The sequence below is a fragment of the Coregonus lavaretus genome (genome assembly GCF_964263955.1).
Source record: "Coregonus lavaretus genome assembly, chromosome: 6".
NCBI classification, from domain to species: domain Eukaryota; kingdom Metazoa; phylum Chordata; class Actinopteri; order Salmoniformes; family Salmonidae; genus Coregonus; species Coregonus lavaretus.
Window position 1 is genome coordinate 9,712,198 of NC_139993.1, and position 26,329 is coordinate 9,738,526.

The window sequence follows — 26,329 nt, forward strand, 5'->3', positions numbered from 1 at the left end:
GGCAACGAAGGAGTGGCTTCGTAAGAAGCATTTCAAGGTCCTGGAGTGGCCTAGCCAGTCTCCAGATCTCAACCCCATAGAAAATCTTTGGAGGGAGTTGAATGTCCGTGTTGCCCAGCGACAGCCCCAAAACATCACTGCTCTAGAGGAGATCTGCATGGAGGAATGGGCCAAAATACCAGCAACAGTGTGTGAAAACCTTGTGAAGACTTACAGAAAATGTTTGACCTGTGTCATTGCCAACCAAGGGTATATAACAAAGTATTGAGAAACTTTTGTTATTGACCAAATACTTATTTTCCACCATAATTTGCAAATAAATTCATTAAACATCCTACAATGTGATTTTCTGGAATTATTTTTCTCATTTTGTCTGTCATAGTTGACGTGTACCTATGATGAAAATTACAGGCCTCTCTCATCTTTTTAAGTGGGAGAACTTGCACAATTGGTGGCTGACTAAATACTTTTTTCACCCACTGTATATACCATGTTTTAACAAAAGAGGGAAGAGCGATCATATTTGGGATTGGTTTCGTTGCTCTCCAGATTCTGCAGAGTCTGTAAATTGATGCTGAAATCTTTGATATAATAAACCTTTAATCAAAGTACAGTGTCAGCGGATTTCTTATCAACACATCATCGCCGCATCATTGTTCGGACACCACAGAAATTGGCGACGAGAATTTTGGGGCGAGTTGCGTTTGTTTCCACATTTACATAAGTATTCAGACCATTTACTCAGTACTTTGTTGAAGCACCGTTGACAGCGATTACAGCCTTGTCTTCTTGGGTATGACGCTACAAGCTTGGCACACCTGTATTTGGGGAGTTTCTCTCATTTTTCTCTGCAGATCCTCTCAAGCTCTGTCCAAGCGGGCTGTCATGTGCCTTTTACTGAGGAGTGGCTTCCATCTGGCCAGTCTACCATATAGGCCTGATTGGTGGAGTGCTGCAGAGATGGTTGTCCTTCTGGAAGGTTCTTCCATCTCCACAGAGGAACTCTGGAGCTCTGTCAGAGTGACCATCGGGTTCTTGGTCACCTCCCTGACCCAGGCCCTTCTCCCCCAATTGATCAGTTTGGCGGCGGCCAGCTCTAGGAAAGTCTTGGTGGTTCCAAACTTTTTCCATTTAAGAATGATGGAGGCCACTGTGTTCTTGGGGACCTTCAATGCTGCAGAATTTTTTTGGTACCCTTCTCCTGATCTGTGTCTCGAAACAATCCTGTCTCCGCGCTCTACGGACAATTCCTTCGACCTCATGGCTTGGTCTTTGCTCTGACATGCACTGTCAACAGTGGGACCTTATACAGTGAGGGAAAAAAGTATTTGATCCCCTGCTGATTTTGTATGTTTGTCCACTGACAAAGAAATGATCAGTCTATAATTTTAATGGTAGGTTTATTTGAACAGTGAGAGACAGAATAACAACAAAAGTATCCAGAAAAACGCATGTCAAAAATGTTATAAATTGATTTGCATTTTAATGAGGGAAATAAGTATTTGACCCCCTCTCAATCAGAAAGATTTCTGGCTCCCAGGTGTCTTTTATACAGGTAACGAGCTGAGATTAGGAGCACACTCTTAAAGGGAGTGCTCCTAATCTCAGCTTGTTACCTGTATAAAAGACACCTGTCCACAGAAGCAATCAATCAATCAGATTCCAAACTCTCCACCATGGCAAAGACCAAAGAGCTCTCCAAGGATGTCAGGGACAAGGTTGTAGACCTACAGAAGGCTGCAATGGGCTACAAGACCATCGCCAAGCAGCTTGGTGAGAAGGTGACAACAGTTGGTGCGATTATTCGCAAATGGAAGAAACACAAAAGAACTGTCAATCTCCCTCGGCCTGGAGCTCCATGCAAGATCTCACCTCGTGGAGTTGCAATGATCATGAGAACGGTGAGGAATCAGCCCAGAACTACACAGGAGGATCTTGTCAATGATCTCAAGGCAGCTGGGACCATAGTCACCAAGAAAACAATTGGTAACACACTACACCGTGAAGGACTGAAATCCTGCAGCGCCCGCAAGGTCCCCCTGCTCAAGAAAGCACATATAAATGCCCATCTGAAGTTTGCCAATGAACATCTGAATGATTCAGAGGAGAAATGGGTGAAAGTGTTGTGGTCAGATGAGACCAAAATCGATCTCGTCAACTCGCCGTGTTTGGAGGAGGATGACCCCAAGAACACCATCCCCACCGTCAAACATGGAGGTGGAAACATTATGCTTTGGGGGTGTTTTTCTGCTAAGGGGACAGGACAACTTCACCGCATCAAAGGGACAATGGATGGGGCCATGTACCGTCAAATCTTGGGTGAGAACCTTCTTCCTTCAGCCAGGGCATTGAAAATGGGTCATAGATGGGTATTCCAGCATGACAATGACCCAAAACACACGGCCAAGGCAACAAAGGAGTGGCTCAAGAAGAAGCACATTAAGGTCCTGGAGTGGCCTAGCCAGTCTCCAGACCTTAATCCCATAGAAAATCTGTGGAGGGAGCTGAAGGTTCGAGTTGCCAATCATCAGCCTCGAAACCTTAATGACTTGGAGAAGATCTGCAAAGAGGAGTGGGACAAAATCCCTCCTGAGATGTGTGCAAACCTGGTGGCCAACTACAAGAAATGTCTGACCTTTGTGATTGCCAACAAGGGTTTTTCCACCAAGTACTAAGTCATGTTTTGCAGAGGGGTCAAATACTTATTTCCCTCATTAAAATGCAAATCAATTTATAACATTTTTGACATGCGTTTTTCTTGATTTTTTTGTTGTTATTCTGTCTCTCACTGTTCAAATAAACCTACCATTAAAATTATAGACTGATCATGTCTTTGTCAGTGGGCAAACATACAAAATAAGCAGGGGATCAAATACTTTTTTCCCTCACTGTATAGACAGGTGTGTGCCTTTCCAAATCATGTCCAATCAATTGAATTTACCACAGGTGGACTACAATCAAGTTGTAGAAACATCTCCACGATGATCAACGGAAACAGTATGCACCTGAGCTCAATTTGGAGTTTCATAGTAAAGGGTCTGAAAACTTATGTAAATGATATATTTGAGTTGTTTGTTTTTGCAAAAATAATCTAAAAACCTGTTTTTCCGTTGTCATTATGGGGTATTGTGTGTGGATTGATGAGGGAAAAAAACGATTTAATCCATTTTAGAATAAGTCTGTAACGTAACAAAATGTGGAATAAGTGAAGGGGTCTGAGTGTACAAAATATGCTCTTTCCATGACCAGGTTAATCCAGGTGAAAGCTATGATCCCTTATTGATGTCACCTGTTAAATCCACTTCAATCAGTGTAGATGAAGGGGAGGAGACAGGTTAAAGAAGGATTTTTAATGCTTGAGACAATTTAGACATGGTTTGTATATGTGTGCCATTCAGAGGGTGAATGGACAAGACAAAATATGTGTCTTTGAACGGGGTATGGTAGTTGGTGCCAGGCGCACCGGTTTGAGTGTATCAAGAACGGCAACACTGCTAGGTTGTTTATGCTCAACAGTTTCCTGTGTGTATCAAGAATAGTCCACCACCCAAAGGACATCCAGCTAACTTGACACTGTGGGAAGCATTAGAGTCAACATGGGCCAGCATCCCTGTGGAACGCTTTCGACACCTTGTAGATTCCATATCCTGACGAATTGAGGCTGTTCTGAGGGCAAAAGGGGGTGAAACTCAATATTAGGAAGGTGTTCCTAATGTTTTGTACACAGTGTATATTCGCATACATACGTTTTGTATTGACATCACATGAATTCCAAACTACAATGTACTTTATGCACCAAAGTGATTAGGCCATAAATACTCCAGTGCCTTTTTATTATACCCATAATGGACACCCCAAAACATGTTTTAATTCTTTAAATGACAGAATTAGTTAATTATGGTAAAAATCCACTCAGCAGTCCTCCAAAGTGGTTTCAGAAGCTTCTCGTCATTCCACAGCTGGCTAAAACGTTATCCTGGGTCATGTACATTAGGCACAAAACCTAAGATAACAAACCTAGACTTGTCCAATAAGAAATGCTCATTTTCATTTTACGTTGCAGAACGTTTTAAAACATTTCCTTAATGAACACGACCCTACTCTTGGTGTTTAATTTGTCCTGGTTGGAAATGGCTGCTATGTTTGTCTTTGCTGTCGAAGACACTGAAATGTTGACAATCCTCTCAGCCCTACCCCATATGCCTCATTCTTGGATGTGGCAAGACAACTTAACTTAGGCACCATCCCAACTTGTCACAACTGTGGGAAGCATTAGCGTCAACATGGGCCAGCATCCCTGTGGAACGCTTTCGACACCTTGTAGATTCCATACCCTGATGAATTGAGGCTATTCTGAGGGCAAAAGGGGGTGAAACTCAATGTTAGGAAGGTGTTCCTAATGGTTTGTACACTCCGTGTACAGCTGTGTATCATCAGCGTAGCTGTGGAAATTAACACCATGCTTCCTAATAATGCTGCCAAGGGGTAACATATTTAAACTAAACAGTATAGGGCCCAAAATCGATCCTTGAGGGACACCACATTAGATCTCTACTTTTCATGCATGGTCACCCAGGGCAATAAAATATTCTCTGTCAGTCAGATATGTCTTAAACCAGTTCAGTACTGAGCCTGAGAGGCCAACCCTATTCTGTAGTCTGTCCAAGAGGATACCATGATCTTCAGTATCCAGGAGTACAAAGACAGAGAGCTTTTTAGCATCTGTGTTAATCCTAAAGACGTCCACTACCTTGACAAGTGCCGTCTGCTGTGGTGGGTGCGAAAACCAGACTGGAATTTTTCTGGAATTATTACTGAGGAAGTCATTGAGCTGTTTAAAAATGTTGCTTAGAAAAGGGAGGTTAGAAATTGGTCTATAATTGCTGAGGGCTGACAGATCTAGTGTGCTGTTCTTAAGAAGTGGATTCACTAAGACAGTTTAAAGTGCCTTTCACATTGTCCACCTAAGCTAAAACCTAATTGACGACATCTTATCTCTGAAGTACCCTGCAAACTCTTCACATTTAGAAGTGGAAAGCAGATCATAAGGGGTAGAGGGGACAAAATTAATAAGGCTCTCAATAGTTGAGAAAAGCACCCTCTGATTATTCTGATTGTCCGATATCAATATGGAGAAATGAGCTCGTCTAGCATTTCAAGTTGCCTTATTTTAATTAGCAATGTGTTCTATTAAAATATCAAAGTGGACCTGTAATTTCAACTTCCTCCATACCCATTCAGCCTTTCGAAAGTTTCTCGAGTTGATTTATATCCTCATTCCTCCAAGGGAGGTTTCCGTTTAGGGATTACCTTTTTTAATTTGATTGGTGCAACAGTTACATTTAACTTGGTATAAAAGTAACTTACTAGATCATCACAAGAGGAGGGTAGACTAGGCAGTGGCATATCATTTATATAACCTCTTAGCTACTTCAGAGGTAAGACAACGCCTTTTAACAATACTCTCTAACATATTGCATTGTGGGAGTCAATGCAGTGAAAAATGCACAGTAATGGTCAGACAAAGCTACATCAACAAGAGGATATTTGAATGTTGAGCCCGTGTGTACTCACTAGGTCCAAAGTATGGCCATGGTTGTGGGTACATTGAATTCAATAGACTCAAAAACGTCATAGTTTTGGTCTGATTATCTACAGTGCCTTCGGAATGTATTCATACCCCTTGACTTATTGTTGTGTTACAGCCTGAATTCAAAATGATTAAATATATATTTTTCTCACCCATCTACACACGATACCCCATAATGACAAAGTGAAAACATGTTTAGACATTTTTGTAGACCTGCTTTAAATATAATACAGAAATATCTCATTTACATAAATATTCACACCACTAAGTCAATACATATTTGAATCACCTTTGGCAGCTATTACAGGAGTCTTTCTGGGTACGTCTCGTAAGAGCTTTGCACACCTGGATTGTACAATATTTGCCCATTATTATTTTCAAAATTCTTAAATCTCTGTCAAATTGGTTGTTGATCATTTCTAGACAACCATTTTCATGTCTTATCATAGATTTTCAAGCACATTTGAGTCAAAACTAACTCGGTCACTCAGGAACATTCACGGTCTTCCTGGTAAGCAACTCCAGTGTAGACTTGGCCTTGTGTTTTAGGTTATTGTCCTGCTGAAATATGAATTAATCTCCCAGTGTCTGTTGGAAAGCAGACTGAACCAGTTTTCCTGTAGGATTTTGCAGTTTATTTTTAATCCCGAAAAACACCCCAGGCCTTAACGATTACAAGAATACACATAACATGATGCAGTCACCACTATGCTTGAAAATATGGAGAGTGGGACTCAGTAATGTGTTATTGGATTTGCCCCAAACATAACACTTTGTATTCAGGAAAAAAAGTGAATTGCTTTGCCACATTTTTTACAGTATTACTTTAGTGCCTTGTTGCAAACAGGATGCATGTTTTGGAATATTTGTATTCTGTACATGTTTCCTTCTTTCACTCTGTCAATTAGGTTAGTATTGTGGAGTAACTACATAGTTGATCCATCCTGAGTTCTCCTATCACAGCCATTAAACTCTGTTTTAAAGTCACTGTTGGCCTCATGGTGAAATCGCTGAGCGGTTTCCTTCCTCTCCAGCAACTGAGTTAGGAAGGACGCCTGTATCTTTGTAGTGACTGGGTGTATTGATTCACCATGCTCATAGGGATATTCAATGTATTTTTTTTAATTATTCACTGTTCAACTGAGGGACCTTACAGATAAATGTATGCTTGGGGTACAGATATGATGTAGTCATTCAAAAGTGATGTTAAACACTATTGCACACAGAGTGAGTCCATGCAACTTATATTACTTGTTAAGCAAATTGTTACTCCTGAATGTATTTAGGCTTGCCATAACAAAGGGGTTGAATACTTATTGACTCAAGACATTTCAGCTTTTCATTTTTAATTAATTTGTAAAAAGAAAAAGAAAACAATTCCACTTTGACATTATGGGGTATTGTGTGTAGGCCAGTGACAAAAACAAATTTAATCAAATGTAACACAACAAAATGTGGAAAAAGTCAAGGGGTGTGAATACTTTCTGAAGGCACTGTATATTTAAATTGAAATCACCTGAGATCACAATTTTGTTATAATTTGAATGAATGATGAACAGAAATTCTGAAAAATCTTTTAAGCAAGTGGGACATGGCTTTGGTGGTCTATAGAGGGTTTCGACAAGGACAGATGGTTGACATTTTAACAATACAGCATAATGTTTAAAGGAACTTAAGTGACCGACAGAGATGTCCCTGCCATTTCGAGCATTCGAAAAATAGTGAATGTCCCCTCTACCTTTTTTTCCCTTGTCTCAAAGAATGACAAAACTATATTTCGGGGAGAAGCTTCAATAAGACAAGTTTCAGTTAGAAACATATAGTTCTATATTGTGACTAAGATTACTAGTTACTATATTGTAACTAAGATTTATTAGAGCGATCTAACATTAAATAGTCCCATCCTCATTTTGACAGGGCTGCCCTGTCTTTAAGGAACCTGCCTTGAAACAGTTCATGCAACAGGCACAAGATTTCTCACATTTGATTCAGGCTGTATTTGTTGTCTTTGCTGTGTGAAGCTAGCCAAAATAAGGATTAACCACGATAGTGTAATTTGCACTTCACCTTCAAAATAAAAGTCCCCCATTGAAACTGATCCAAATAGTGGAATAATAGACAAAAAATGTTAAATGCCATTGAACGGGGTATGGTAATAGGTTTGAAGTGCACCAGTTTGTGTTCAGAACTGCAACGCGTCTGGGTTTTTCCACACTCAACAGTTTTCCGGGGGTTGGGAGGGTGCAACTCAATATCTCCAGAAGTTGTGTTAATGGTGAATATGCTGAAAAGGCAGGGCAAACAACAAAACACACATAAAAAAAATATGGAAATAATTGTATTAAACTCCCACACGCACTCCCACACATATAAATTACTTATTTCAAGTCACTTCAGTAAATATTCCTTAAAAAACAGGAGGAAATCATTTATACAGACACTCCAGCTTTACATTTCCAAACTGCTATTGAAGAAACATTAATTTACAGTCAACACATAATTTAAATAGTAATATCGTTCAGTGACGTGCAACGCATTGCTGTGAATGAAGCATGCCTGAATATGAGGTCCTGTATGTGTGACATGTATAAGGTCCTGCTGGTTTTCTGTTCTACTTGATAATTAATTGCACACACCTGATGTCCCAGGTATAAATCAGTCCCTGATTAGAGGGGAACAATGAAAAATGCAGTGGCACTGGCTTCGTGGTCCAGTATTGAGTTTGAGGGGAATAGGCGATTCACTTCAAACCATGAAGTCCAAATGTAACAATCAAATTCAGTACAGCGTAAACAAGCAACAAATAATGTAGTGGTGCGCTGCATCATAACTATCAAGCGGAACAAGCATTGCAAAAAAAGTTAACCAAGCAACTGGTTGCAACATATTTATTTTTTTTACTAAGAAGCTAGAATCATTCACAGCAAATCCTTCTATACGCAGAAACAGATCATTTGTAAAGTGGGAGGGAGTACCCGGTCTTATTTTACACAAATGCATTACAAAAGCCCTGATTTATGTTTGACATCGTAAAAGTATCCCACTGGGCACAGACGTCAATTCAATGTCTATTCCACGTTGGTTCAACATAATTTCATTGAAATGACATGGAAACAATGTTGATTCAACCAATGTGTGCCTAGTGGGATACTACTCAAAACAGTTTAAGCTGGTTTACACAAAGGAAACACAAGACCCCTTTAAATCAGTTGCAGATAAAGTTAAATTGCATTGGGGATTAATTCAGAATGTTTATGCTGTATCGGAAGTTTGAATCAAGTTTAAATCAATACCCCAATGAGCTGTTTTCACGGATATTGTTCTATATTGACGCCAAACCACACCTGTAACTGTGTTAACATTCAGAGAGAAGCCACATTTTGGTATCCCTATCTGTCATTGATTTAATTGGAGTCTTGATGTCAAGCATATTGGCACATTATTCCAATGCATCTCAGTCAAAAGGCAGTGTCCATTTTAAAAACCCTCCCTTACGAAAAAAGATTGCAGTTAGAGTGCAGTATAACTGCATTATGCTGCAGTTATTCAGCAATTACTTAGTCCAAAATACCACAGTCGACTGCATTTACTGCACTTTTACTGCAGCAATCTTTTTTTGTAAGAGCTGCTGTCACTGTAAGGTGAATGGCCAGAGAAAAGGGAAGAAGCACCATTTTGTGTTGTGAAAACCAAAAAACTAAGGCACAGATCCATGCTACCATGCACACGACTAAGGCCTCGCTCGTTGGAGGGACGTCACGCACAAACGTTGTGTACAATGGGATCGTTATATACAGTGCATTCGGAAAGTATTCAGACCCCTTGACCTTTTCCACATTTTGTTACATTACAGCCTTATTCTAAAATTTATTAAATACAATTTTCCCTCATCAATCTACACACAATACCCCATAATGACAAAGCGAAAACAGATTTTTTGAAATTTTTATTATAAACAGAAATTCCTTATTACATAAATATTCAGATCCTTTGCTATGAGACTCGAAATTGAGCTCGGGTGCATCCTGTTTCCATTGATCATCCTTGAGATGTTTCTACAACTTGATTGGAGTCCACCTGTGGTAAATTCAATTGATTGGACATGATTTGGAAAGGCACACACGTCTACTGTATACAGTGGGGAAAACAAGTATTTAGTCAGCCACCAATTGTGCAAGTTCTCCCACTTAAAAAGATGAGAGAGGCCTGTAATTTTCATCATAGGTACACGTCAACTATGACAGACAAATTGAGGAAAAAAAAATCCAGAAAATCACATTGTAGGATTTTTAATGAATTTATTTGCAAATTATGGTGGAAATAAGTATTTGGTCACCTACAAACAAGCAATATTTCTGGCTCTCACAGACCTGTAACTTTTTCTTTAAGAGGCTCCTCTGTCCTCCACTCGTTACCTGTATTAATGGCACCTGTTTGAACTTGTTATCAGTATAAAAGACACCTGTCCACAACCTCAAACAGTCACACTCCAAACTCCACTATGGCTAAGACCAAAGAGCTGTCAAAGGACACCAGAAACAAAATTGTAGACCTGCATCAGGCTGGGAAGACTGAATCTGCAATAGGTAAGCAGCTTGGTTTGAAGAAATCAACTGTGGGAGCAATTATTAGGAAATGGAAGACATACAAGACCACTGATAATCTCCCTCGATCTGGGGCTCCACGCAAGATCTCACCCCGTGGGGTCAAAATGATCACAAGAACGGTGAGCAAAAATCCCAGAACCACACGGGGGGACCTAGTGAATGACCTGCAGAGAGCTGGGACCAAAGTAACAAAGCCTACCATCAGTAACACACTACGCCGCCAGGGACTCAAATCCTGCAGTGCCAGACGTGTCCCCCTGCTTAAGCCAGTACATGTCCAGGCCCGTCTGAAGTTTGCTAGAGTGCATTTGGATGATCCAGAAGAGGATTGGGAGAATGTCATATGGTCAGATGAAACCAAAATATAACTTTTTGGTAAAAACTCAACTCGTCGTGTTTGGAGGACAAAGAATGCTGAGTTGCATCCAAAGAACACCATACCTACTGTGAAGCATGGGGGTGGAAACATCATGCTTTGGGGCTGTTTTTCTGCAAAGGGACCAGGACGACTGATCCGTGTAAAGGAAAGAATGAATGGGGCCATGTATCGTGAGATTTTGAGTGAAAACCTCCTTCCATCAGCAAGGGCATTGAAGATGAAACGTGGCTGGGTCTTTCAGCATGACAATGATCCCAAACACACCGCCCGGGCAACGAAGGAGTGGCTTCGTAAGAAGCATTTCAAGGTCCTGGAGTGGCCTAGCCAGTCTCCAGATCTCAACCCCATAGAAAATATTTTGAGGGAGTTGAAAGTCCGTGTTGCCCAGCAACAGCCCCAAAACATCACTGCTCTAGATATCTGCATGGAGGAATGGGCCAAAATACCAGCAACAGTGTGTGAAAACCTTGTGAAGACTTACAGAAAACGTTTGACCTGTGTCATTGCCAACAAAGGGTATATAACAAAGTATTGAGAAACTTTTGTTATTGACCAAATACTTATTTTCCACCATAATTTGCAAATAAATTCATTACAAATCCTACAATGTGATTTTCTGGATTTTTTTTCTTCTCATTTTGTCTGTCATAGTTGACGTGTACCTATGATGAAAATTACAGGCCTCTCTCATCTTTTTAAGTGGGAGAACTTGCACAATTAGTGGTTGACTAAATACTTTTTTTCCCCACTGTATAAGGTCCCACAGTTGAAAAAACAGATCTGGGGAAGGGTACCAAAAAATGTCTGCAGCATTGAAGGTCCCCAAGAACACAGTGGCCTCCATCATTCTTAAATGGAAGAAGTTTGGAACCACCAAGACTCTTCCTAAAGCTGGCCGCCCGGCCAAACTGAGCAATCGGGGGAGAAGGGCATTGATCAGGGAGTTGACCAAGGACCCGATGGTCACTCTGACAGAGCTCTAGAGTTCCTCTGTGGAGATGGGAGAACCTTCCAGAAGGACAAGCATCTCTGCAGCACTCCACCAATCAGGCCTTTATGGTAGAGTGGCCAGACGGAAGCCACTCCTCAGTAAAAGGCACATGACAGCCCGCTTGGAGTTTGCCAAAAGGCACCTAAAGGACTCTCAGACAATGAGAAACAAGATTCTCTGGTCTGATGAAACCAAGATTGAACTATTTGGCCTGAATGCCAAGCGTCACATCTGGAGGAAACCTGGCACCATCGCTACGGTGAAGCATGGTGGTGGCAACATCATGCTGTGGTGATGATTTTCAGTAGCAGGGACTGAAAGACTAGTCAGGGACGAGGGAAAGATGAACGGAGCAAAGTACAGAGAGATCCTTGATGAAAACCTGCTCCAGAGTGCTCAGGATCTCAGACTAGGGTGAAGGTTCACCTTCCACCAGGACAACGACCCTAAGCACACAGCCAAGACAACGCAGGAGTGAGAATGGCGCCGGAGGGGATGGCTGCCGTTTATAGACTCTTAACCAATCGTGCTATTTTGTTAGTTTTTTCACAGTTTGTAATTTAATTTGTACATAACGTTGCTGCTACCGTCTCTTATGACCGAAAAGAGCTTCCGTACATCAGAACAGCGATTACTCACCTTGAACTGGACAAATAATGTTTATTTAAATGAGTTGGACTAGAGGGATTTGCTCCTGAAACCTGACAGAGCCCTCATCCCCGTCATTCACAGTAGAAAGAAAAGGAGATATCGCGGAAGGAGATCGGGGTGCCTGGTAAGGAGCTGGCGACGAGTGGCAAATCTGCTTTTGCCATCGATACTAATTGACCAACGTACAATCGCTTGATAATAAAGTGGACGAACTACAAGCACGTATATCCTACCAACGGGATATTAAAAACTGTAATATCTGGTTTCACCGAGTCGTGGCTGAACGACGACATGAATAACATACAGCTGGCTGGTTATACACTGTACCTTTAAACAGGTCAACATTCACAAGGCCGAAGGGCCAGACAGATTACAATTTGTAAGTCGCTCTGGATAAGAGCGTCTGCTAAATGATGTAAATGTAAATTACCAGGACGTGTACTCCGAGCATGCGCTGACCAACTGGCAAGTGTCTTCACTGACATTTTCAACCTCTCCCTGTCTGAGTCTGTAATACCAACATGTTTCAAGCAGACCACCATAGTCCCTGTGCCCAAGAACACTAAGGTAACCTGCCTAAATGACTACCGACCCATTGCACTCACATCTGTAGCCATGAAGTGCTTTGAAAGGCTGGTCATGGCTCACATCAACACCATTATCCCAGAAACCCTAGACCCACTCCAATTTGCATACCGCCCCAACAGATCCACAGATGAAGCAATCTCTATTGCGCTCCAAACTGCCCTTTCACACCTGGACAAAAGGAACACCTATGTGAGAATGCTATTCATTGACTACAGCTCAGCGTTCAACACCATAGTGCCCTCTAAGCTCATCACTAAACTAAGGACCATGGGACTAAACACCTCCCTCTGCAACTGGATCCTGGACTTCTTGACGGGCTGCCCCCAGGTGGTAAGGGTAACAACAAATCCGCCACGCTGATCCTCAACAAGGGGGCCCCTCAGGGATGCGTGCTCAGTCCCCTCCTGTACTCCCTGTTCACTCATGACTGCATGGCCAGGCACGACTCCAACACCATCATTAACTTTGCAGATGACACAACAGTGGTAGGCCTGATCACAGACAACGACGAGACAGCCTATAGGGAGCAGGTCAGAAACCTGGTCATGTGGTGCCAGGACAACAACCTCTCCCTCAATGTGATCAAGACAAAGGAGATGATTGTGGACTACAGGAAAAAGAAGAGGACCGAGCATGCCCCCATTCTCATCGACAGGGCTGTAGTGGAGCAGGTTGAAAGCTTCAAGTTCCTTGGTGTCCACATCACCAACAAACTAACATGGTCCAAGCACACCAAGACCGTTGTGAAGAGGGCACGACAAAACCTATTCCCCCTATGGAGACTGAAAATATTTGGCATGGGTCCTCAGATCCTCAAAAGGTTCTACAGCTGCACCATCGAGAGCATACTGACTGGTTGCATCACTGCCTGGTATGGCAACTGCTTCGCCTCTGACCGCAAAGAGCTACAGAGGGTAGTGCGTATGGCCCTGTACATCACTGGGGCCAAGCTTCCTGCCATCCAGGACCTCTATACCAGCTTCTAAACAGCTTCTACCCCCAAGCCATAAGACTCCTGAACATCTAATCAAAGCTACCCAGACTATTTGCATTGCCCCCCCTTATTTTACGCTGCTGCTACTCTCTGTTTATTATCTATGCATAGTCACTTTAATAACTCTACCTATGTACATATTACCTCGACTAACCAGTGTCCCCACACATTGACTCGGTACACCCTGTATATACAGTTGAAGTCGGAAGTTTGCATACACCTTAGCCAAATACATTTAAACTCAGTTTTTCATAATTCCTGACATTTAATCCTAGTACAAATTCCCTGTCTTAGGTCAGTTAGGATCACCACTTTATTTTAAGAATGTGAAATGTCAGAATAATAGTAGAGAGAATGATTTATTTCAGCTTTTATTTATTTCATCACATTCCCAGTGGGTCAGAAGTTTACATACACTCAATTAGTATTTGGTAGCATTGCCTTTAAATTGTTTAACTTGGGTCAAATGTTTCCGGTAGCCTTCCACAAGCTTCCCACAATAAGTTGGGTGAATTTTGGCCCATTCCTCCTGACAGAGCTGATGTAACTGAGTCAGGTTTGTAGGCCTTGCTCGCACATGCTTTTTCAGTTCTGCCCACAAATCTTCTATAGGATTGAGGTCAGGTCTTTGTGATGGCCACTCCAATACCTTGACTTTGTTGTCCTTAAGCCATTTTGCCACAACTTTGGAAGTATGCTTGGGGGTCATTGTCCATTTGGAAGACCCATTTGCGACCAAGCTTTAACTTCATGACTGATGTCTTGAGATGTTGCTTCAATATATCCACATAATTTTCCTTCCTCATGATGCCATCTATTTTGTGAAGTGCGCCAGTCCCTCCTGCAGCAAAGCACCCCCACAGCATGATGCTGCCACCCCGTGCTTCACAGTTGGGATGGTGTCCTTCTGCTTGCAAGCACCCCCTTTTTCCTCCAAACATAAGAATGGTCATTATGGCCAAACAGTTATATTTTTGTTTCATCAGACCAAAGGACATTTCTCAAAATAATATGATCTTTGTCCCCATGTGCAGTTGCAAACAGTAGTCTGGCTTTTTTATGGCGGTTTTGGAGCAGTGGCTTCTTCCTTGCTGAGCGGCCTTTCAGGTTATGTCGATATAGGACTCGTTTTACTGTGGATATAGATACTTTTGTACCCGTTTCCTCCAGCATCTTCACAAGGTCCTTTGCTGTTGTTCTGGGATTGATTTGCACTTTTCGCACCAAAGTTCGTTCATCTCTAGGAGACAGAACGCGTCTCCTTCCTGAGCGGTATGACGGCTGCGTGGTCCCATGGTGTTTATACTTGCGTACTATTGTTTGTACAGATGAATGTGGTACCTTCAGGCATTTGGAAATTGCTCCCAAGGATGAACCAGACTTGTGGAGGTCTACAATTGTTCTTCTGAGGTCTTGGCTGATTTCTTTTGATTTTCCCATGATGTCAAGCAAAGAGGCACTGAGTTTGAAGGTAGGCCTTGAAATACATCCACAGGTACACCTCCAATTGACACAAATTATGTCAATTAGCCTATCAGAAGCTTCTAAAGCCATGACATCATTTTCTGGAATTTTCCAAGTTGTTTAAAGGCACAGTCAACTTAGTGTATGTTAACTTCTGACCCACTGGAATTGTGATACAGTGAATTATTAGTGAAATAATCTGTCTGTAAACAATTGTTGGAAAAATGACTTGTGTCATGCACAAAATAGATGTCCTAACCGACTTGCCAAAACTATAGTTCGTTAACAAGAAATTTGTTGAAAAACTAGTTTTAATGACTCCAACCTAAGTGTATGTAAACTTCAGACTTCAACTGTAGCCTAGCTACTGTTATTTTACTGCTGCTCTTTAATTTTTTGTTAAATGTATTTCTTAAAACTGCATTGTTGGTTAAGGGCTTGTAAGTAAGCATTTCTCTGTAAAGGTCTACAGTCGCGGTCAAAAGTTGAGAATGACACAAGTATTGGTCTTCACAAAGATCGCTGCTTCAGTGTTATGAGATATTTTTGTCAGATGTTACTATGGTATACTGAAGTATAATTACAAGCATTCCATAAGTGTCAAAGGCTTTTATTGACAATTACATTAGGTTTATGCAAAGAGTCAATATTTGCAGTGTTGACCCTTCTTTTTCAAGACCTCTGCAATCCGCCCTGGCATGCTGTCAATGAACTTCTGGGCCACATCCTGACTGATGGCAGCCCATTCTTGCATAATCAATGTTGGTCAGAATTTGTGGGTTTTTGTTTGTCCACCCGCCTCTTGAGGATCGACCACAAGTTCTCAATGGGATTAAGGTCTGGGGAGTTTCCTGGCCATGGACCCAAAATGTCGATGTTTTGTTCCCCGAGCCACTTAGTTATCACTTTTGCCTTATGGCAAGGTGCTCCATCATGCTGGAAAAGGCATTGGTCGTCACCAAACTGTTCTTGGATGGTTGGGAGAAGTTGCTCTTGGAGGATGTGTTGGTACCATTCTTTATTCATGGCTGTGTTCTTAGGGAAAATTGTGAGTGAGCTTTACTGTTGGCATGACACAGGACTGATGGTAGCGCTCACCTTGTCTTCTCCGGACAAGGTGTTTTCCGGATGCCCCAAACAATCGGAAAGGGGATTCATCAGAGAAAATTATTTTACCCCAGTCCTCAGCAGTCCAATCCCTGTACCTTTTGCAGAATATCAGTCTGTCCCTGATGTTTTCCTGGAGAGAAGTGGCTTCTTTGCTGCCCTTCTTGACACCAGGCCATCCTCCAAAAGTCTTCACCTCACTGTGCGTGCAGATGCACTCACACCTGCCTGCTGCCATTCCTGAGCAAGCTCTGCACTGGTGGTGCCCCGATCCCGCAGCTGAATCAACTTTAGGAGACGGTCCTGGCGCTTGCTGGACTTTCTTGGGCGCCCTGACGCCTTCTTCACAACAATTGAACCTCTATCCTTGAAGTTCTTGATGATCCGATAAATGGTTAATTTAGGTGCAATCTTACTAGCAGCAATATCCTTGCCTGTGAAGCCCTTTTTGTGCAAAGCAATGATGACGGCACACGTTTCCTTGCAGGTAACCATGGTTAACAGAGGAAGAACAATGATTTCAAGCACCACCTTCCTTTTAAAGCTTCCAGTCTGTTATTCTAACTCAATCTGCATGACAGAGTGATTTCCAGCCTTGTCCTCGTCAACACTCTCACCTGTGTTAACGAGAGAATCACTGACATGATGGCAGCTGGTCCTTTCATGGCAGGGCTGAAATGCAGTGGAAATGTTTTTGGGGGATTAAGTTAATTTTCATGGCAATTAATTGCAATTCATCTGATCACTCTTCATGACATTCTGGAGTATATGCAAATTGCCATCATCAAAACTGAGGCAGCAGATTTTGTGAAAATTAGTATTTGTGTCATTCTCAAAACTTTTGACCACGACCAGCCAGAGCCCAGACTTGAACCCGATCAAACATCTCTGGAGAGACCTGAAAATAGCTGTGCAGCGACGCTCCTCATCCAACCTGACAGAGCTTGAGAGGATCTGCAGATAAGAATGGGAGAAACTCCCCAAATACAGGTGTGCCAAGCTTGTAACGTCATACCCAAGAAGACACAAGGCTGCAAAAGGTGCTTCAACAAAGTACTGAGTAAAGAGTCTGAATACTTTTGTAAATTTCTTTTTTTAAATATAAATGTGCAAAAATTTCTAAAAACTTGTTTTTACTTTGTCATCATGGGTTATTGTGTTTAGATTGATGAGGGGAAAAAACAATTGAAATCAACTTTAAAATAAGGCTGTAACGTAACAATGTGGAAAAAGTAAAGGGGTCTGAATACTTTCAGAATGCACTGTACATGTGCCTTGTCTCAAGGTACCGTTTTATTAATTGTTTCAAATTGAAGGATATTCATATTTATTTATAAAATCACTGACTATAATAGTTTGGAAGACAGCTATATCATAACACACAATACATTGTTTCTTAGAACAGTCCTATGACCTTAGAGTTAACGTAAAACAATAACAAAAAATAACAAACAAATCTCTGTTTAAAATACTTTTCAAGCCACTGCCTCAATGGAGGTTCAGGTTTAGGACAGAGGCTGTATGTGTGTCCCCTCTCGTCTCATATACCCGTGGTGTCCCCATAGTCCTTGTTCCAGCGCACATACAGGCCCAGCGTCTGTGGTCCGACACTCCTCTTGATCTTCTTCAGTGACTCCACGAAATCAGAGAACCGGATATTCCTCACCTGCACAAGGGCACAGAACACTACAGTGATGAAGAGTGCAACAACAGCAGGGTGGTTCATTCACAGCAAACGGAAGAAAACGGACTGAAACTGCGAGGGAACACCTGAACCTGTCCAATGAGAAGCGCTCTTTTTCTGTAGATAAAAGTTTTGCACTCATTAAGAGTTCTTTAAAAAAATGTTACCTTTATTTTACCAGGCCATCAATTAAGAACTACCGTAATTTTCGGACTATAAGCCGCGCCTTTTTTTCCAATTTTTCGACCCTGGGGCTTATATAACGGTGCGGCTAATCTATGGATTTTTACAGCTAACGGCCACTAGAAGACCTCCTAAATCTATGGATTTTACAGGTTACAGTCCACCAACTTTAACTCTATGGGCTCTATGACCGGTCCGCGCCCCCCACCTTTAAGCGGCGGGCTCCAGCAGGAAAAGATGGAGGCCGGAAAAGAGTGAGACAGGTAGCGCGCAAAAGTTAAAGTGGAACCGAGAGTGGTACGAGAGACAGAACGAGAGCAAGACAGACAGACATTACGAGAGCGAGACAGTTTGTCTCTTTCCCGACAATCCCCTCTGTGCACGAACCCTTACATATGGTAATTAAACATTAAAACACCTGCGGCTTATAGTCCAGTGCGGCTTATATATGTACACATCATTCAATATCATTCAATTTAGCTGCTGCGGCTTATACTCCGGTGCGCCTTATAGTGCGCAAAATACGGTAATTGGGACGATATATGACAGGTAGGGTTTTTCATTAAATGTCTATATTTAACGTTGTGAATGCTGCACGTTTGAATGCTGCAAATACTTGAGCTTGCCTGTTGCAATGGAACCAATAGCGGTCCTGCAGGGGCCACACCACCGCCGCAGCAAGTTGAATGACAAAGGGGCCAAGTCGAAGGAGGAAGTGGCCAAGTTGAAGGACGAAGGGGCCAAGTTGAAGGACGATGGAATGAGTCTGAAGAAGGACGGGACTCGGATCCATTATGTCAGAGGAACCATGACTCACTGTGCCGAGGCATCTAGAGGTTCAGAAGAGTCATAGCCGCGGGAAGATGTTTGGGGGAAGATGTCTGTGCTACAGACGGCTATATTGGTCCACCAATACAGGACTAGTAAAGGCCCAGTGCACTATTTTAGTGGAAAAAAATATATATATATATTTTGTATCAATATATTTATCCGATTTTTCAGGGGGTGCTACAGCACCCTCAGCACCCCTACTTCCTGCGGCTATGGAAAAAAAATCAGAATCCTGAAGCAATCATTTTACCTTTTAAAAGGCGACAGAGACTTCAGAGGATTTTTTGCTTAATTCTGTATCGAAGGTAACTGAACTAAATGACTATCGCCTCGTAATCATGAAGTGCTTTGAGAGGCTAGTTAAGGACCATATCATCGACCAGCTTACCTGCCACCCTAGACTAGGGGTGTGCCGAGTACTCGGACAAAACGAGTATAGATACGGATATGGAGAATTTTCCAAATAAGATTATGACACAAGTATTTTCTTAAATTATTCGTGATCAATTACTTTTATTTTTTTCTGCCAGCACGCATCTCTTTCACTCAAACAGTGTGAAGCGCTGTGTGCCCTAAACAACTATTGGCTAGTCCTGTCTGTAAAGAAACAGGAGGGGTATCGGTTGAGCCTGCAGCAACGATTGGATTAGAACAAGCCGCTCTCCCTCTGCTCTAATTTCCCCAGACAGCTCTGTTTCACTCACTCACAGGAAATAACTAGATTGAACAACAATTACTAGCTACGGATTCTGATTCATACACAATGTTTGGAGATGAAGAGACTTCTGCCCCTTCTCCAATCATCCCGTATGAATCAGAATCAATAGCTAAGCATTGTTGTTCAATGTGGTTATTTCCTGTTGACTTTGTGGAGGCCATATGGTTGTTTTTGTCCGTTTACTTGGCATTGTTTAGTAGGCTACTTTGTTTGTCCATATCATTATTTCATCTGTCGTTATGTCGTGATCCAAGCTCATGCTTACTTGCTATTATTATTTATTCTCGCCCTGGCATGTTTACCGACCGACAGATCATTCGAAAATAAAATTACAAAATGTAGATAATGTATTTTTATTGTACAAATGTTTTGCTATATGGCGCAAGCGAATTAGCCTACCTTCATCAAAATCTGTGTCTGGAATAAATGCAGGCAGTAGTAGCCAGCCATGCATTAGGCTATTTATTAGCCTATTTCATTGATAATCGAATAGGACTAAGTAAGTAAATCGTGCATTTTCATCAGTCGGGGTTGTTTACCATTGAACATTGTGTGTGAATGAGTGAAGGAACATAACCATGCGCTTTGAGAGTGATAGTGCAGTAGTAGATCCAATTACAAGTATCAAGTGTGATAAAATGGATCCGAGTATAATGAGATAGCCCTTACCCTAGACACACTACAGTTTGCATACTACCCCAACAGATCCACGGACGACACAATCGCCATTGCACTGCACACTGCCCTATCCCACCTGTATAAGAGGAACACCTACATTGCATTCGGAAAGTATTCAGACCCCTTGACTTGATCCACATTTTGTTACGTTACAGCCTTATTTTAAAATGGATTATAAAAATTCCCTCAATCTACACACAATACCCCATAATAACAAAATTGTGTTTTTTAATTTTTGAAATGTATTAAAAATAAAAAAAATAACCTTATTTACATAAGTATTCAGACCCTTTGCGATGAGACTCGAAATTGAGCTCAGGTGCATCCTGTTTCCACTGATCATCCTTGAGATGTTTCTACAACTTGATTGGATTCCAGCTGTGGTAAATTCAATTGATTGGACATGATTTGGAAAGGCACACACCTGTCTATATAAAGTCCCACAGTTGACAGTGCATGTCAGAGCAAAATACCAAAACATTTCTGCAGCATTGAAGGTCCCCGAGAACACAGTGACTCTTCCTAGAGCTGGCCACCCGGCCAAACTGAGCAATCGGAGGAGAAGAGCCTTGATCAGGGAGGTGCCCAAGAATCCGATGGTCACTCTGACAGCGCTCTAGAGTTCCTCTGTGGAGAAGGGAGAACCTTCCAGAAGGACAAGCATCTCTGCAGCACTCCACCAATCAGGCCAGACGGAAGCCACTCCTCAGTAAAAAGGCACATGACAGTCACTTGGAGTTTGCCAAAAGGCACTGTCGTATCGGGTGAATGCTGGCAATTATTGCTGTCAACAAAGAGTCCGCTTAGGCTGCACCGGGATTAGAGGCTTTTATTAATATCACAAGGTTACAGCATAAGTTACAGACCCGCGGTGTCTGGAGAAGCCCCGTCCCAAATTAATCTGAATGCTTCTGACTCTTCTTCGTTTTTCCCCCAGTATATATCATCTCCCCAAGATGTGGGTGGCTCCCTCTACTGTCCAATCCCCTGTCTACAACACACTTCCTGTCTGTTGTATGTGGCGTTACACTAAAACATTCCCTCTTGATACTAAAATCAACGTCCTCTCCGGTTCCACTTAAAACATTAACAACGTCATAATCTTCATATACGATAGCACCTAAAGGACTCTCAGACTATGAGAAACAAGATTCTCTGGTCTGATGAAACCAATATTGAACTCTTTGGCCTGAATGCCAAGCATCACATATGGAGGAAACCTGGCACCATCACTACGGTGAAGCATAGGTCCAAAAGACTTCTCAACAGCTTCTACCCCCAAGCCATAAGACTCCTGAACAGCTAATCATGGCTACCCGGAATATTTGCACTGCCCCCCCACCCCATCCTTTTTACGCTGCTGCTACTCTGTTAAGTATTTATGCATAGTCACTTTAACTCTACCCACATATACATATTACCTCAACTAGCCGGTGCCCCCGCACATTGACTATGCAACGGTACCCCCCTGTATATATAGCCTCCCTACTGTCACTTTATTTTACTGTATATATAGCCTCCCTACTGTCACTTTATTTTACTTCTGCTCTTTTTTTCTCAACACTTTTTTGTTGTTGTTTTATTCTTACTTTTTTTGTTTAAAATAAATGCACTGTTGGTTAAGGGCTGTAAGTAAGCATTTCACTGTAATGTCTGCACCTGTTGTATTCGGCGCATGTGACCAATAAAATTTGATTTGATTTGATTTGAAGCATGGTGGTTGCAGCATCATGCTGTGGGGATATTTTTCAGCACCAGGGACTGGGAGACTAGTCAGGGTTGAGGGAAAGATGAACGGAGCAAAGTACAGAGAGATCCTTGATGAAAACCTGCTCCAGAGCACCTGCTCCAGAGCGCTCAGGACCTCAGACTGGGGTAAAGGTTCACCTTCCAACAGGACAACAACCCTAAGCACACAGCCAAGATTACACAGGAGTGGCTTCGGGACAAGTCTCTGAATGTCCTTGAGTGGCCCAGCCAGAGCCTGGACTTGATTACCAACAACGACGAGACAGCCTACAGGGAGGAGGTGAGTGCCTTGGCGGACTGGTGCCAGGAAAATAACCTCTCCCTCAACGTCAACAAAACGAAGGAGCTGATCGTGGACTACAGGAGACAGCAGATCCCTCAACGTCAACAAAACGAAGGAGCTGATCGTGGACTACAGGAGACAGCAGATCCCTCAACGTCAACAAAACGAAGGAGCTGATCGTGGACTACAGGAGACAGCAGAGGGGCCGCAGTGGAGAAGGTCAAAAGCTTCACGTTCCTCGGCATGCACATCACTGACGACTTGAAATGGTCCATTCACACAGACAGTGTGGTGAAGGCGGCACAACAGCGCCTCTTCAACCTCAGGAGGCTGAATATTGGCCAAATATTAAATTTGTTTTTTTTTATTGTTTCTTTGTTTTTTTCCTGTGAAGCACATTGCGTTGCATTCCATGTCTGACATGTGCTGTATAAATAACGCTTGATTTGATAGTGTTTTACCCACTTTATTTGTGGTCATGGTTCATCCTATATAGTGTAACTACTGCTATACACACACCTTTTCATTCACATATACAGTGGGGAAAAAAAGTATTTAGTCAGCCACCAATTGTGCAAGTTCTCCCACTTAAAAAGATGAGAGAGGCCTGTAATTTTCATCATAGGTACACGTCAACTATGACAGACAAAATGAGGAAAAAAAATCCAGAAAATCACATTGTAGGATTTTTTATGCATTTATTTGCAAATTATGGTGGAAAATAAGTATTTGGTCAATAACAAAAGTTTCTCAATACTTTGTTATATACCCTTTGTTGGCAATGACACAGGTCAAACGTTTTCTGTAAGTCTTCACAAGGTTTTCACACACTGTTGCTGGTATTTTGGCCCATTCCTCCATGCAGATCTCCTCTAGAGCAGTGATGTTTTGGGGCTGTCGCTGGGCAACACGGACTTTGAACTCCCTCCAAAGATTTTCTATGGGGTTGAGACTGGCTAGGCCACTCCAGGACCTTGAAATGCTTCTTACAAAGCCACTCCTTCGTATTCCGGGCGGTGTGTTTGGGATCATTGTCATGCTGAAAGACCCAGCCACGTTTCATCTTCAATGCCCTTGCTGATGGAAGGAGGTTTTCACTCAAAATATCACGATACATGGCCCCATTCATTCTTTCCTTTACACGGATCAGTCGTCCTTGTCCCTTTGCAGAAAAACAGCCCCAAAGCATTATGTTTCCACCCCCATGCTTCACAGTAGGTATGGTGTTCTTTGGATGCAACTTTGTCCTCCAAACACGACAAGTTGAGTTTTTACCAAAAAGTTATATTTTGGTTTCATCTGACCATATGACATTCTCCCAATCCTCTTCTGGATCATCCAAATGCACTCTAGCAAACTTCAGACGGGCCTGGACATGTACTGGCTTAAGCAGGGGGACACGTCTGCCACTGCAGTATTTGAGTCCCTGGCGGCGTAGTGTGTTACTGATGGTAGGCTTTGTTACTTTGGTCCCAGCTCTCTGCAGTTCATTCACTAGGTCCCCCCGTGTGGTTCTGGGATTTTTGCTCACCGTTCTTGTGATCATTTTGACCCCACGGGGTGAGATCTTGCGTGGAGCCCCAGATCGAGGGAGATTATCAGTGGTCTTGTATGTCTTCCATTTCCTAATAATTGCTCCCACAGTTGATTTCTTCAAACCAAGCTGCTTACCTATTGCAGATTCAGTCTTCCCAGCCTGGTGCAGGTCTACAATTTTGTTTCTGGTGTCCTTTGACAGCTCTTTGGTCTTGGCCATAGTGGAGTTTGGAGTGTGACTGTTTGAGGTTGTGGACAGGTGTCTTTTATACTGATAACAAGTTCAAACAGGTGCCATTAATATAGGTAACGAGTGGAGGACAGAGGAGCCTCTTAATGAATAAGTTACAGGTCTGTGAGAGCCAGAAATCTTGCTTGTTTGTAGGTGACCAAATACTTATTTTCCACCATAATTTGCAAATAAATTCATAAAAAATCCTACAATGTGATTTTCTGGATTTTTCTTTTCTCAATTTGTCTGTCATAGTTGACGTGTACCTATGATGAAAATTACAGGCCTCTCTCATCTTTTTAAGTGGGAGAACTTGCACAGTTGGTGGCTGACTAAATACTTTTTTTCCCCACTGTATATTGATTATATTCTGGACTCAGGTTCAGAAGCTACTTTAGTTAAATAAAGTTTTGTACTGTGTAAATATATAGTGTATTCTCGACATAGCTCATTCTAATATTTCTACTACTGTACATTGCATTTTAGTTACACTGTTTATACACACTGCATATTTATTTATATACTGGATTCTTGACATAGCTCACTCTAATACAGCGGTACCCAAACTAGGGGTCGCGACCCCATTTCCACAGTGATTGGCTAGGCCCGCTATACTATGAAATCACACACTATTGCAGAGACTGATATTAGCGGCCGCAATTGATATGGTGAAAACAATGTGGGGAGGCAGAGGCACAGAAACTCACATCAATACCTTTGTCAGATAGCACTGTTAAACAAATAATGTATTATATTGCTAGCAATCAAGAGGAAACTGAATGAACGACTTAAACTCCCCAGCTTATGCTCTCCAAATGGACGTTAGCTGTGAGGCCCGAGATGCCCACGCATTGACTTATGTTTGCTATACATGTCGGGGAATGCTATTCATGAGGACATATTGTTCTGTCTCACGATTCCCGAGCATGAAACAGCATAGGGGATGTTCAGTGTGCTGCGTGGCTATATTGACAAAAAACGGATTCCATGGGATCGAATGGTGGGCTTTTGCACAGATGGGGCTCAATCTATGGCGGGACAGCGGGCAGGCCTCTGCACTCTAGTTATGAATGTGTCTCCCTCTGCCGTATGGATGCATTGTATGATACACCGAGAGCAACTGGCGGCAAAAGAGCTGAGCACAGAACTCAGAAATATACTGCAGCAGGTAACTTCGATTGTAAACTACATCAAACCACATCCACTGCGCGCACGCCAGTTCGCAAAACTATGTGGCGATATGGGATCAGAGCATGACAACGTTCTATTTCACATTGAGGCTTGGTGGTTATCGAGGGGGAGTGTTGGAAAGATTTTGCGCCTTGAGAGAGGAACTGTTGTCATTCACAATGGATGTAAAAAAAAAACTGACTTGGTTGACTTTCTGTGTAATGAAAATAAAACGTGTCTCCTTGCCTATGTAACAGACATATTTGGGAAACTGAACGCAAGCATGCAGGGGAAATACAAAAACAGTATACAGATGAGTTACCAAATCAGTTGATTCAGAGGAGAGAATTCTCATTGGAGAGTCTTTCAAAAGCGAACCACGCCCCCTTCCTTCGGCTGTGCATGTTTCTAACAGAAAACAGCATCAGTAACTGTCCCACACGAGTGATGACTGCTCACCTCCAACGCTTGGAAGAGCACTATGGGACCTACTTCCCAATCCGTTTGACTGTGATTCTGGCTCAGTTTTAATGCTGGTAAGTGAAATCGAACAGCTGATTGAGCGGTCATGTGACCGAACGCATTCACAGGCCACTACGGAGGAGTTTTGGTCTCCCCCTGAGCATTAATGCCGCATTCAAAACAACTTGGAAATCTCCGACTTCTGACTTGTGCGTTCAAGACAACTGGGAACTCTGAACAAAACGAGCTCCGACAGGGAAAAATTGATTTGAACGGTCATCCAACTCAGAATTCCAACTAGGGAACTCTGGCCTCTTTCTAGAGCTCCGACTTTCTGACCTGAAGATCACTGACGTCATGATTTCACCTTGTATTTTTCCTGAGTTCCCAGTTGTGATGGTACCCTTCGCTAGCTCATATCTGTGGCTGGAC

At 42.3% G+C, this 26,329-nt stretch overlaps 1 protein-coding gene across 2 annotated transcripts in view; it reads right to left on the reverse strand.

Moving 5' to 3' along the window:
* Positions 1-17,468: 17,468 nt before the first annotated feature.
* LOC311130828 (spastin-like) overlaps positions 17,469-26,329 on the reverse strand; it is a gene marked incomplete at its 5' end in the record, with an annotated part of 44,543 nt that continues 35,682 nt past the window's right edge. For both annotated transcript variants that reach the window (XM_084163631.1, XM_084163630.1), the window contains one exon: positions 17,469-18,037. In XM_084163631.1, coding sequence (XP_084019757.1) covers positions 17,912-18,037 — 126 coding nt within the window. In that variant the 3' untranslated portion in view covers positions 17,469-17,911. The remainder of the gene's footprint in view (positions 18,038-26,329) is intronic.